Here is a 15,441-nt window from a genome sequence, read left to right as displayed (position 1 = left end):
AACAAATGGAAGCTCCGATGTGCAACATTCTACTTCATTACATCTGCTGCGATTAAAGGCCGAACATCTGGCACCACATCCTGACAGATAGACAAGACTTGTGGACTGGAAGGGAAATCGAACAATATTTACAACAAAAAAAAAGCAACACGGGGTATTTACTGGATGAAAGAGCAAGAGCTTTGGGCTGCAGCGATATACCCTTAGTGTCAGGCAAGTGTTGGACCGGTAGATGCATATAAACACGAGCAAATCATGTGGACACTTTGGAGAAAATAAACAGCACCGAGTACATTTGCTACACTTTCACATCACAATGGACTTTATTATTATAGGCAGCTTCTTTTGCTACAGATAAATACGTACTGTGGCTCTTCAAGTAAACACTGGAATGTACATCAAGGTTGGTCGTTAACATTTTTTTTTTATAACAATCTCAATCATCTTAACCCTTTCAAGGTGAGGCTGAAACAGTTATCATGTCTGTCTGTATCTTCGGGTTGCTATGGCAGCATCAAGTCCCACACAGCGATGTCACACTGATCTGGTCCCTCCCTGACGCACGACCATCTTCTGTGACTCCCAGAGACAATCTGGAGGGGGCCTGGGGCGTGTGCGAGCGTCGTAGGCGGCGGTCGGGGTACAGGCTGTTGTCAAAGGGCCTGCGGTGAACGCAGAGGACGTGGGTCTTCAGGTTTCCTTTCTGGGAGGCACTGTAGGGGCAGTACCTGCACTGGAATGGCTTCCGAGCTGGAAACAAGGAGAAGGAGCACGGAGAAAACAAAAAAAGGCACATTAGTACAAAAAAAAAAATCACCTTTTATTGTTCAGCATTTCAGCTTCTGAAGTAACTAACAGCTTACAGTGTCTTGCAAAAATATTTACACTTTGAACTAGTATGCATTTTGTTATGTTAACCATAAACTTCATTTATTCAAACTCTATGCAGTAAACCAACACAAAGTTTTGTATAATTGTTGAGCATTAGGAACATGGTTCTATACATTTTATGCAAATAAAAAACTGAAATGTTTAAGGTGCTTTAGTTTTAAACATGGTTGTCCATTAAATAAAGCCATTCCAACATAGCGCTGATTTTATGTTTATTGCCCCTGTCCTAGTGAAAAGCGAAGCCCCTCCTCACTATCTTCTTGCACATCGCTGTATTTAGCTCAGTGCCCATTTGCATAAACTCTTAATTGGTTTCACATTCCCTCTTGGAAAAAAAAGCATCCTCACAGCAAAATGCTGACGCCATGTTCAGGATTGTGGGCAGTGTTAGTTTTTTGTCAATTTTGCCAAAAACTTCTTTTTTGATTTCATCCCATCTTCCATGAGCTTACAGTGCGGTCTGTCAACACAGATTGCATCTTTTCATGGCTAGAAATGATCAACCTGAGCCATGGATCTCTGCAGCTCCTCCAGACTCGCTGTTGGCTGTTCAAAAGCAAGTCAATGTCTCTGCATCGCCAAAATAAATTTCAAATGTGTGGCAGCTACATTTTTAATGAGGCTGAATTTACTCTTCAAGTAAATTATAAATCTTTGGTTGTAGTTTTCTTCTGGTTAAACATGTCTACAGAATTAGGAGTGACTAGATTTAAGCTATAGCTGCTATGAAAGAGTCTAATGATAATGCTGCATCACTCAGTTTTTAATCATCGGTTATGAAAAAGGCAACAAGCATTACATTTTGTAAAATCTAATCATCAAAATCTCCCAGAATAATACTAATCAAATATAAATCAAATATATTGACCATTGTTCTAGTTGTTGATATTAATCAAAGACAACTCTAAGCAGGTGGTGTTTTTTAGCCTTGAGATTGCTGGAACAAACTCCCACCAATCTGGGAGTTTGTTCCAGATTGGTGATACAAAAAAAAAAAAAAAAAAAAAACCCCAGAATGCAGTTCTCCATGTTTGGTTCTGGTTCTGTGGATGCAGAGTAGACTTGAACCAGAAGACTGGGTGCTCTGGAAGGTTGATACAACAGGACTATAATGTACTTTGGTGCTAAGCCATCCAGCAATTTATAAACTTATAAACAATTTATAAACAAAAGTACTTTTACTGGATTTCTCTAGATTGGTTTCTCTAGATCTTGTTGGGACAAATGCAGCTCTGGAGTCCAACAGAACCGTCAGCGCGGTTCTTCCACAGTCTATATTTATGTGGATATCAATGAACACTTTGACCAGGGCAGTTTCAGTGCAGTGATGAGAATAGAAAGCATGGGGGGGAAAAATGGTGCGATAAAATCAATCACTAGGCAAAACAACACGTGTCACTAATTTGAAGGATGTATGCAATCAACCACATAAAGTTTCTTTGTTTTTGAACAAAGACAAATTGCTTTAACAAGAAACATATTGTTTTAATCCACTGTGAATCAGGTGGAAAAGGAAGTAGGAAAACATGGCACACAAGGAAACGGGAGGTTTTTTTTATATCTGCCAAGAATATGCATGAAATGTCTTCCTACTGAGGTGACAATAACATGTTGGCAGAACAAGCAACAGGGAAATTGCACCTTTTTAGATATTTACGGTAAAAGAAAAACAAAAACATTTTAACTAAGTGTATTATGAGTGAAGGACGAATTAAACTGAACTTTTGTTAATCACTTGAAAATTAGCATACAATGAAACTCTAAGGCCTGCGTGTTTTCGCTCACATTTCCTGCTCCGAGTAAAAATACACACATGTCCACACACACGCACACACACACACACACACACACACACACACACACACACACACACACACACACACACACACACACACACACACACAGATAAATAAACATGCACACAAGTGTTGAGCTGAGGAATGACAGACGTCTGCAGCTGGGCAGAAATGCATGCCAAAACTTCCTGTCTGTCCACCTCCTTAGTGCCTGCTACATAGTTTCGCAGCAAACAAAAGTGAAGCTACATGACGCAGCACACCATGTACCCTTAAGATACAAACAACAACGCATACCGTTAATAGCTTCCAGTATTGACTGTGGCCTCAGCAGAAACCTGTACGACACCGAAGCCTGAAGGTGCAGCTGAGATCAAAACAAAAACGCAGCCGGCTGACTCATTTACCTTTCTACCTAGACAGCCAAGTGTCCTTGTTCACCGCAGTGCTATTTTTGAAATGTTACCTCACATAACGACTTTCTCTGTTCCCCTCTGTCTCACACTGCAGTGTGTTTTTTTTTTTTTCTGTGATTCATGGTTACAGTAAACCATTATGTGCTGATGTCATTTGACTTCACTTCCCAAAAACTGAGGGCTGTCTCAGCCCTTTCACCCCCACCCTCGCCTCTTCCTCTCTATCATGCTCCTCATCGGAGGGGAGACAGCTGCACGCAGCTGAACACTCACTTTCACATCTACATAAAAAAGGTGTTTTTGGGGGGGAAAAGTGGGAAAACTCACAGAAGGTGCGAGCAATAAAAGGTAATGCCCCATCTGTCGGTGTATAATAACCTGATGGCCGTAAAGGACACACAAACACACACATTTCCACACAGTAGTCAAAGAGAGGATGAGGTCTGACACGTCTGAATGTTATCGGGGTGGCGTAGAGGAGTTTGTGTGGAAACTGTTTGGATAACAGTAGGAGAAAACTCGGGTTGAGAGCAATTTGCAACCCACCTGACTCACGTCAACCTCCACAAGACTCTATTGTTGGAAATGAAAAAAAAAAAAAATTGAGGAAATATAAACACTTTTGATTCTGTGATTTGGGTCTGGCACGTCACTTTCATCTCACGTTCTCGGATTTCACACATGTGGTGTAACTTAATAAACCGAGCAGATTTTCCTCAGTCTTGTTAAATACTTTGTGATTGCATATAGACAGTGGGAACAAGTCTGCAGCCTCTCATAAACTGAGTTTATAAGAAGCCAAAAGGCCTTATGTCCACATTAGCTGCTTGTTACCCTGCTTGCGTCCCCCTCTCTCCGTCTCTGTTACCTTACTTACCATCCCACCTTGTCTCCCTCTTTCCCCCCCACCCCCTACCAGAAGGAGAGGGGAGGTCCGAGAGAGGGCAACCTCCAAATAAGTTCCATTAATCACAGGCCAGAGACTAATGTAACTAATATTTTACAATTAGGGAAGACAGCAGTGGGCTCGGAGCCATCCATCTCCTCACCACATGATCCGCTTTTCGCAGTCGGCTCAAGCCCGAGCTTCATAGAAGCCTCTTACATTCAGATAAACACACACACATAAGAGTTTATGTATGTGCTGGTAAGCAAATGTAAATGGAGAATGTAGAAGGGTTTCCTTAGTATTTAACCAGGTGGAGATTTGTGTTCATGTTTTTAGAAGTAGTACTGGTTTTAGTACCTAAAACTCACTATGAGGCTTTTTGATTTTTTTTCTACAGTCCTCACCTTCCTGTAGACGTCAGGGCATCTGAGACTGAGATCATTATTGTAGCCTTTCAGCCTGACTTTTAGTTGAATTTTAATCATTTTACTTCAGATTTATTCCTGTTTTATTTCATTTTATTTGTGTATCTTTTGTTCTATCTGTTCCTTACACTTGATCACTTTTATCTTCAATTCTATTGCTTTTTGATCTTATTTACTTTGAACTTTATGTTACTACCTTTTTAATGTCATCATAAATGAAGGAACATATATGTTATTATACTTATGGTTGAATACATTCATAGTAAGTGTCTTAGTGAGTAAATATGTCTGTTTTCTCAAGTGAAGCATCGCTATGTTACCCAAGTTCTAATTTCATGTCACAATTTTCTTCTGTTGATAATTAAATATATTGTTTTGAAAGTGTAGCAATGTCTGGCGTTTATTGTCATCTGTATGCTTTGATTTTAATTTCTGTGAAGTGCTTTATGTTGTATCTAACTATGAAAAGTTCATTGATTGATTGATTGATTGATTGATTTATTGATAATTGCAAAATTGAGTTACTGATTACTGACTTCTCTGCATATCACGTGGTATGTCCAGAATCATTTTTTTTCATCCTGCGGACATCTGTCTTGGAATTTTTTGTTGTTTTGTTTTTCTACTTTTTACATTTTAATGCATTAATAAAATGTGTGTTGACATATTTTTGGTTGTTGTGTGTATTTTACCATTTTGAAAGCTAGTACGTGCATAATGCTAACATCAGCCTGAGATAAAGTCAGGATGCAGTGGCCCCCAGCACAATTCCTGCTCCTGGACTATTTGCTGCATGTCTTCTCCTTTTTTTCTCTGCCCTTCTTCCAGCCCAGACACTAATGAATAAAGAACACTATATAGTGCAAGAATATAATTAAATTATTAAGGATAATAGTTGTTATGAAGTCAATTTAGCTATGCTCAAAATTTGCCAATTACCAACTGATCAGTTCCCACTTTTACTCAATACATAAAAATTAAACTCCTTATAAATACATTTTCTGTGATGCATTTTATTTTGAGCTTAGACAAAAACAAATTAAGTTTGGGAACAAAGGCTTTGGTGCATAATTGGCGATGATGTTAAAATCACTTTTGTCATTATTTGGTCCATTTAATTGGCAAATTAAAAAAACATGTCTACACAAAATAAGTTTTTATGTGTTGGAGAGCTTAGAGAGAAAATCAGATTTCACTTTACAATCCTCTAGTTTGACAATGGAGTTAAGGTAAAAACTTAATTTAATATTAAAGCAAGTCATAATTTCTGCTTAAAGTTTGAATAATCATTCATAAAACTCCAACAAAAGTCCAGTGCGAGTTGCTAAATGCAACTTTTTGTGTTGTCATTTCAAATCTGCAATAAGGATTTATTTTATTATACAGCTCCGACAGAGGCAACCATTTATAAGACTGCTGTTCATTTTTGGTGTTGGACATTAAATAGATAACATAGTGAAACCTTCACAAAAACATGATCTGAAAATAGCTATGTAGTTAACTAAAATGCTGAAGTGCAGAACAGCTGTATATGCAGAGTTAATCGTCATGTAAACAACCTGGAGTACAGATTAATCTTGAGGTCAGGAACTTTCTTAAATGTTGTGGTTGAAACCTTTTTTTGAACATCTCTTTACATACAAAAAATATATAATTTGAGTCTTTGGATTTTCCACCTCAAATTTTTGTCTAATAATGTAATCTTTTTAGAAATGCTCATCTACTGCCACTGACCTGTGACTCTTTACTTAGATCTGTTTCAACTTCATAAAGAAATTATTTTTGCACAAATGTATGTCATCACTGCATATACGGTTATTTCTCTCAGTAATTTTTTTTTAAATTATTGATGTAAAAAAAAAATTATATATATATATATATATATATATATATATATATATATATATATATATATATATATATATCAGGTTTATATATATAAAAAATGTTTCCAGAAAATGTCACATTACATCCTTCAATTGATTGTGGTTCTGATTCCCACTTCGACCAGTTGACTGTAATGAAATACGCCCCCTGACCAAACCAAAATCAATATCAATATCATCAACTAGTAGATGTTATTCTTTGACTCACAATCATTTCCTTAAAGTTTATATCAGAAAAAAAATGCGGAAAGATTATAACAATGTTGGACAAAAATAAAATGACAGTAGTTATAATTTGATACAGCTATTGTTATTTTTCAGAAGAATCATTGATATTCTAATAGTAAAGTAACGGTTCCATGGAAAATGATGCTTGCACCATCCAGTACGTGTCAGCAGCCACATTTAAAAAATTTTTTCAAGGGTTTTGCACAGTGTTACCTATTCAACTGAATTTAGAAAATTCTCCGTCCAATCATTCAGTCAGAGGTTCACTCATTCACCTCCACTACCCTCCCTAAGGCCTACTCTGTTTAAAAACATTGTATTTCTTTGCAGTAAAAATGTATGTTTAAAAACTATCAGTTGTATTTTCACCCCGGGATTTCCCTCAACGGTGCTTAGCAATATATCATCACTTGCTTTACACAGATATGCACACGAGGTTTTACACATGTATTTGTTTGGAGCTGCATGAACCTATGAGTCTGTGTGCTGCGTGAGGCGAGTGTGTTGCGTGTCACAGGCTGAGATAATGACCATGATGACAGTGGCGTGGCCGACGGGGGCCCGAGGAGCTGAATGGTGACGGATGACACAGGCCTGAGCTCTGATGGCACACAGACAGTGAGTGATGACTGCACATCCTTCCCATTGCTCCACCCTTCATTATCTCTATGGGGCGAAGCGCGGCACAAAGGCAGGCTACGCTGCCCTCTCGCTGCCCTCAAACGACATCTGCTCGCAGAGACAGCCGCACTACCGCTCCTCTTTCACCTCGCTGTCGCTCCATCTATCTCCATCTATGGTGATCTTTCTCGCTCCTTTTCTCTTTCCTTTTCTCTCGCTCTCTGTCACCCTCTCCGCGGAGGGTACACAGAGGTCAGACAAAGAGATAATGACTCACCCCTTTCAACCTTTCAAATCAGAGCCTTTTCTTTCTCTCTGCCCTCCATGTTCTTTTATTCTTAATCCTTTCTTTATTGATCTTCTCATATTCCTTGTTCTCATGCATCTGAGAAGTCTGATCTGATGTCAAATGACGACGCAGATGATTTGGCTGATTAGTTAAAGGGAGAGGTTCATAGTGAAGTTCTGTCAAAAGTGTAAACGCAGTTAATGTCTTACATGCAGGCGATTTCTCTTTTGGTGTTTATATTTCATATAAAAGATGGACCTAGAAGCTGAAACTAATAGCTGGTCCAAGAGGGCCTAAAACCAAAGCAGGTTTTTCTCCTCATAAAAAATAAATCAAAATCAAAACTGGCTTTTACTGGTGAAGTTCCTTTCTAAGTCTCTAAGATGCTCTCTGATTACATCTCAGGCAGACTTTTTAGGTCTGAAGTAAATATCTTTTGTACCCAACTCAGAATTTGTTCTTGTTCCTTTGAGTCACTCTCATCCCTTTCTCTACCATTACAAGTAACAACAAGGTTTTAAAGAGTTAAACTCCATAAAAAATCCTAACTATTCTTAAGTGTTTAAATCTCTTTAAAAGAGATATCAGATGGATCTGTTGAGTGATCTGAATTACTACCAGTTAGTTATACACATTTCTCTTCTTTGCAGGAAATAAAGGGGATAATTTGGATTCATGTCACAAAACGAAAGGAATGTCACTCACTCTTGTTACAAAGACAATGTATTTTTTTCAAAAAGTACAAATGATATGATCAGAGGCTAAAGCAGCATTTGCAGATTTTCTATATGAGCAGATAGCCAGGCTGATTATCTAGATAATACTATTTCTGCATAACACATTTATTCAAATGTTTTTACTGAGTCCTGCAGCAAAGGCCATGGACAGAGAGCTTCCACAGCACCAGCAGGATCTCATTATCAACAGGTATCAGTCAGGGGAAGGCTGTAAAAGAATTTACACAGCACTAGATAAAACAATGAAACACAGTGAAAACAGTCACTATTAAATGGAGGAAGTATGGTCCAAAAATAACGTTACCAATATTATTACAGTAATTGTTCACACAGGAAACTGGTAAAGAGAAAAGGGTGCTAGACATGCACCCTTTCCCAATATCCACTGCATACGGGGTGCCTGCTCTACTACTACACAATACACCACCCTCTCTATTAAAAGTGTAAGAAAAAAAATGAGAGGAAAACTGGTCAGAAAAGTTGCCAAGAGGCCTAAAGCAACATTAAAAAAGCTGTTCGCTATACTCATTATAGGTCTATATAATATATGTGTGTGCGTGTGTGTAAATATATATTCAGAGTCTGCATCACTCATTCAGAGTCTGTTACTTTTTTTTACTGGCACTGCAGTAAATTTACACCTATATTCTTATATATAAAAGGTGATGTGGGGAAATATATTTTGGCCTGATGAGTCTACAGAGAACCCCTTCACCAAAAGCCTGATCAAAAGAATGTCATACCAGTGAGACATGTTGGTAGCATCATCATGAGCTTGAAGGCTAAACCTTCAAAGTTTTATACCCTTTTTAGAAAGCTGAAGATGAAGAGGATATTTGAGGAAAACACAAAGCACACATTCAAAACCAAGAAGGTTTGAATCTTTTCTGCAAAGGGGAGGGGAAAATGCAGCAAAGTGAAGATGTGTCATGGTCACAGACTAATATCCACAAAGGCCAAGATCTATAAGACCAACAGATATTAGTATAAGAGTCTCCACAGTTTTGCGCTTTGTTTTCTTTGGCTGCGTCAAATTAAAAATAGAAAAAAATGTGAAAAAATATATTTTATCTAGCTTTCATTTTTTTCTACATATTAAAAATCTGACTTTCTAAAAGACTTACAATAGCCAATGTGGGCAGAAGAGAGCTATTTTTAAAGACGTGCTTCGGGCTAAATATGGTAAATGTTGCCATCTAGTGGCTTTGGCCGAGCAGTGCAACACTGACGGACCATTTAACACACAAGGGAGGGTTCGATGAGAATAATGAGCATGCAGACAGGTTCAACCAGAGGTCACCATCTGGCCAATTACCACTGCTGGCACATTGGAGCCGACCCGAACTGTCATCACAAACACATCACTCCATGTCCAAACTGCCCGGCAATATGTCACCATGCCACTCGACGTGCCATCCAGTATGGTGAGGATGGGGGCAACAGGAGACAGCCCCGTGACAAAGCCACCTGGTCATCACGGAAGACAGGACAGACTGCAGGGCCACCTGCTCAGTTCGGTTTTTGGAGGACATTCAGTGGAGTCCCAATGTCAGCTACCCATCTCACTGTCCACTGTGACTGACAGGTGTTTATTGTGTCTCTGACATTCACTTCCTCCGGGGACGAGGCAAAAACGATCAATCTGCAGCAAACAGAAGGCAGGGAACGCCTAAAATAGCTTGCATTGATCAGATTACTGAGAAATATAGGCAACAGTTGCAGCGGAATATGCTGAATGGGAAAAAAATGTGGCTTAATGACTAGCAGACATCTTAAAGTGAACTGAAACACGCTTCGGATGGCGCAAACCAAGAATTTCTCAGCCTTTTGGAATCCTGTGTAATATTTTAATCCAATTAGTATCATAAACAATAAAACAGAGAAAGAAACACAAACAGTGCAGCAGCAGCTATAAGACGGGAGGTGGAGGGGAGGGGCATCTCTCTGCATATTATAATAACCATCTGTACAATCAAATAGAAAACTACATCTTGCTGTTAGAATCATAAAGAAAGGGAACAGATGTTAATCCCTAATGGAGTTGACAGGCACTTTCCTGTCTTTCACATGAACATATTGAGTTTCTGAATAAGAGGGGGATCAGAGGGAAGGTGTATCATGTTGCACTCATAATACATGCATATCAAAGACCCCAGCTGTTGGATTCCCTCTCCTGAGAGACAGCATTATTAAATCTGCACTCAGCAAGCATATCACACCAGCACAAGAGCTTAAGCCTCTCCATCAGTGGGCTCCATCGGCTTGGCGATTTGTAACCTATCACACAAGGAGATTATATCATCCTTTAAAGTGTACAGCTAATCAGTGCCACACACCTGTGTCTTATTTAGCCTTTATTTGAGATGGGAGTTAAGATCTGGGAAGAGAAGAATGGGGAAAAAAAAAAGAAGCTCAAGTGCTATAAGAATAAAGGAAGTGTGTTGTTCATAATTGGCATGATTCACACACACTCACACTCGGTCTTCACACTCCCGCTGTCGGGGGATGAAGGCTGAGAACCTGCCAAAAACTCTTTTTGGAGTCGTGTAGCACACAATACATGTGGCTGGCGATGTCACGTGCAGATGCAGGCCCTGAAGTTTGAGCCCCGGTTAACTGGAACAATCTGCTGAGAAGCATCTATCAGTAGATAACAAGATGATGACCAGCTAGGCTTTTGTCCACTAGATGGCATTACATACCTTTGAATTTTCGGAGAGCGCCATCTGAAATTGGCACCAGTGACAGATGCTTTTGTTGTGCAGTGCATTGCAAAAGCATTCGCTCAAATTTGAACTTTGCACTTTCTTTGCATTTTGTTATGCTAAATCCACAAACTGCAGTGCACTATGTTGGGTTTTTATGTGATAGATCACTGCATGGGGAAAGAGGATTTTTCTTATTTATAGATAAAATTTATAAACCTTTTAATATGGCACCCTTAAAATAAATCCAGAGTAATTAACCAGCTTCAGAAGTCACCTAGCAAACGGAATCCACACATGTGTAACCTAAACTCAGATGAACCAAATAATACACCAGATAGGTGAGAGATAAAGTTGTGGAGCAGTTTAAGGTAAATTTGAGTCAAGAAATAAATGCTTTCAACTTTGGACAGCTCACAGAGCAATGTTCTAATTCATCATCCAAAAATGTAGAGAGTACGGCACAACTGAAAACATAAACTAAACTAACTAAGCTAAAAAGGCCCTTGGTAACTCATGGTAATAATGAAAGACCTTCAAAAATCCACAGCTCATGTAGAAGAACTTGTTGACAGGACAAGTAATAGTTGTGCACTCTGCCAATCTGTTCTTTATAGAAGAATGATGAGGGGGAAAAACCATTAAGTCTCATTTAAAGTTTGTAGGGAGACACACACAGCAAACATGTGGAGGAACGTGTTCTTGTCCAATAAGACTCAGTTTGATCTTTCTAGCCTACACGCAAAGTGTTATATGTGGGGGAACTAACAATGCACATCAACTTTAAGATGTTGAGATGCATTTCCTTAACAAGGAAAGAGAAGCTGGTCAGAGATGATGGGGAAATGGGAATGATTCTAAATGCAGTCAATGGAAGAAAACCATTGACTGCATACTGAGTGATACTACGGCGTAGATTCAACAACCCTAAACACGCAGCCAGAGCTACGAAGGAATGGTTTGAGATCAAAGTATGTTCATGAGTTAGAATAAAACTCCCAATAAAACACATTGAACTTTGTGGCTGCTATGTGAAAAAGTTCAAGAGGTATGAATACCTCTCGCTCCAGTATGATTGATAAGTTTATCCTCACCTCCACCTTCTTTCTCCACATTCTCTCCGCCATTTACACTGGCTTTGTGTGCACTCACAGGTGGGCTGCTCAGGTTCCCCTGGGACCTGAGGAAGGAGAGCAGTGCACTCTGGTGCAGGAGCGAGTCTGCCCGTCCTGGAGTCAAGCTCTCAAAAGAGGAGATGGGAGTATCAGCCACAGCTCTCCCCCACTGACCCAGCTTGGTTTGATTCTTTCCGCTTTGGCCCTCAAAATCAGCAGCGGCCTGTCCCAGCTCCTTTGACTCGGGGGCATCGTTTTTCAGCATCTTCCACTTTGCAGAATCTTCATTTTTATCTTCCCTCTCAAATGTCTCAAATGCAACCTCAACATCGTGACCTATGGAGCCTGCAGATTGCGAGTTCATGTCTTCTTTTGTTCCCTGCCCCAAAAGGTCACACTGATATGCTGGTTTCATACTGAGTTCAGCTGCTGCATTTGGGTAACTTTGTAGCCGGCGGCTAATTGTGGACGAGAGCCCATTACTAAAAAGGCCTGAGAGCTGCACCAGTGCAGCAGAAGACAAGGCTGGTTGAGATGGGACAGACTCTGGCCTGACAGACAAATCCAATGGCTCGTACTGGGACTTCCTGGTTTTACCTGACACAGAGGCTTCCACATCTTTATCATTGGAGTTGGACTGCTTTGTGGCAAGTATGGCTTCCTCGGCGTGGCACTCCAGACCAAGGTACTGCCCTGCAACTGGACTCCAGTCTTCTCTGGATCTCGGTCCATGCTTGGTGTTGGGACTGGAGCTGCTGCTGCTACTGGGCTGCAGGGGAGAAGAAAGATCTCTGCTGTTCTGCCAGTGGGGGAAGTGGTAGCGGTCAAGATGGAAGCTGAGAGAGGCTGTCTGTGCGCTTGTATAGTCACTGGAGATTGAACACCTGTAGACATTTTCACCTAACAAAAAGAATAACAAGAAAAACATGTTATAATCCAAATCAGATTAAGAATCTACGGTTATAAGAGGCATTGTGAACATTTTTGCTCTACATGCACCAAGACCAGTTGTCTAAACATGAAAAATGTTGCAATCTCACACCAGGCTGAGTTGAATGATTTAAGTGCTGCCCTGCAGTAAATCAAGCTTGTAATCAGCTTTCAGCTCCAGTGATCCATCATCTTACAGTATGGACGCCACCACCATGTGCAATAAATACACCCAAAGATGTTAACGCTAAACAAGATTCTTCCAGAAATAATAAACAGTGAAATTGTTAAGCAACTAGAACAAGGCAGATGTTGCAGACACAAGCCGCGCTCCATCAAAGCTCGTAAAGTGGGTTTCCGAGTCAAAAATAACGTCGACATGTGAGCGGCCCTGATTAACCACGCCATCTACTGTAACTGAGTTTATTTTTGCTTCATACTTGAAAAATGGCATGTTGGAAACATAATTCAAAAAGTACAAAGTGTGTTATTGTGGAAAATGACAAAGGGTAATTTTTCTCCTTTTTAGCTCGTGAATAATAGCCATCTGGATACAAGATTTGATCTCGCACGGCATAACTTTTAATTAAATGTAATCCAACCGTCTTCCTCCCTCTGTTTACCTACACTTTTATCCTTACAGCCGTCAGAGAAATACCCTGCAGGGTTAAACACACACCATGTGACCATTTTGAGTTAGTGATTGTCTCAGACCTCTGCCTCGCACTGTCTTTAAACAGCCCAGCTGTTTCGCTGCCATTCCAATTACAGTAAAAGTCATCCGGCGCCATTAAGCCACAAATATTGGCAGTTTATTGCCCAACACTCTCCTGGCATTTGAAGGTCAGGTCATACATTATACTGTGTCTTTTAGGGATGCGTCTGGGATGGGGAGATAAACCCACCACCATTAATTTAATTCTATGCATATTGATGCCTTATTGTTCTTCTTTAATGGACTAATACCTAAGTTACTGCAGTGATTCATCCCCGAATCAGAAATATCCATTTCATACACCTTAGGATCTGACCCTAAAGTAATTCTCTGAGGTAAATCCAAATCTAATGATCTGTAGTAGCAGCTCTTTTTTGTTTCCCACTTTCGTGGGCAAAACCATGATTTTGAACTGAATGGCAGAGCAAGGAGGGCTGTTTTCTCGACTATTACAATTTACAAAACCGTAAAATAACACCCACGTATTAATTATATTGAGCTCTACTTAATGAGATTGAAAAGTCACAGCTGAAATTGAAAAATCATGCCCTTGAAGTAAAGTCAGTTCTCCCCTTTTTACCCTGTATATGATCGAGTGTGTGCGGCGTGCAGTAAAATACGTGTGATTTAATGTCTGCGTACATTAAAAGTGCGTGGGCGTGTGAGAGCGGGAAAGAGACCCTAAACAGTGCCACACCCTTTTTCTCCAGTAACAAACAAACACACACACACACACACACACACACACACGCACACACACGGAGAGAAAGACAGAAATCCAAACATCTTAATGGAACTCTTTTAGACACACTATATATCTCAATTATTCTGTGGCTTAAATTACGATGACATTACGGGCACGCTGCAGATGCAGAAAACACACATATCTGACCTCATCTTCTAGTGAGGACCTTCCTAAACTCATTTGCCAGCCTTCACGAGAGCCGTAAAAACCAACACAAAGCATGAAGACTCCCTCTGCCTCGTTTTGTTTTTTTCCCCTCCTCTCTCTTCCTTTGGATGGGTGCCATCTTTGTGATTGCCTGGTTCATGCTAACTTAATCAGTTTAAGATTTACTTACAGTGCTGAGGCTCACATTATGTGAGGGGAGTAATTTTAGAGCTTAGATTTATCAACCAAAACTCCAATTACTGCATCATTACAAACCCAAGCCTCTCTCACCTAACACAGAGCATCTAATGAAGTGATGCGTATGAGTTATCCGTTTCTTGCTGGATGTGTTCACAGCAGAGGGGAGGGGGATAAAGGGGTAGAAAAAGGTAAATAAAAAATAAATATATAAATGCCTCAAGTCAGCCATGTCTGTTGGAAAAAAAAAAAGTATGCAGCTGGGCTTGGACAAGTGATTCATTTCATATGGAAATGGGCTTTAAGATTTACAGCCATATATACCCGTCAATGCAATCTCATTCTCACATATTATTTGCTTACATGGGCATTTGGCAGTTATAGTGTAGATATCAAATTCTGTACACAGCAGGGCTTTGGCTCTCCCTCTCCCTACAGTGATGTGAACAATATTTATCCCCTTATACATTTCTTGTGGCTTTTTTTTCTTTTATGCCACACTAAAATGTTTCGGATCATCAAATATATTTTAATTTCAGACAAAGATAACATACCTTTCTTATAATGATTTATTCAATAGAGGGGGGAAAAAGCTATTCAAAGAAACCTGGCCATATGTGAAAAAGTAATTACCCCCTAAACCTAATAACTGGTTGCGCCACCCTTGGCAGTAAAGACTACCATCAAGCATTTGTGATAACTGGCAAT

The 15,441-nt window shown here is 39.8% G+C and overlaps 1 protein-coding gene across 4 annotated transcripts in view; it reads right to left on the bottom strand.

Moving 5' to 3' along the window:
• Nucleotides 1-304: 304 nt before the first annotated feature.
• LOC103466356 (zinc finger protein 536-like) overlaps nucleotides 305-15,441 on the bottom strand; it is a 35,892-nt gene continuing 20,755 nt past the window's right edge. For 3 of the 4 annotated variants that reach the window (XM_081608024.1, XM_081608023.1, XM_081608025.1), the window contains 2 exons: nucleotides 11,978-12,898; nucleotides 305-750 (listed from right to left, as the gene is read on the bottom strand). In XM_081608024.1, coding sequence (XP_081464150.1) covers nucleotides 515-750; nucleotides 11,978-12,898 — 1,157 coding nt within the window. In that variant the 3' untranslated portion in view covers nucleotides 305-514. The remainder of the gene's footprint in view (nucleotides 751-11,977; nucleotides 12,899-15,441) is intronic. The other variant, XM_081608026.1, reaches the window with a different exon arrangement.

Source organism: Poecilia reticulata, chromosome 6 (genome assembly GCF_904066995.2).
Source record: "Poecilia reticulata chromosome 6, P_reticulata-male-v2, whole genome shotgun sequence".
Classification (NCBI taxonomy): Eukaryota; Metazoa; Chordata; class Actinopteri; order Cyprinodontiformes; family Poeciliidae; genus Poecilia; species Poecilia reticulata.
The sequence above is the reverse complement of the archived record's forward strand: the minus strand, read 5'-3'. Positions and strand labels throughout refer to the sequence as shown.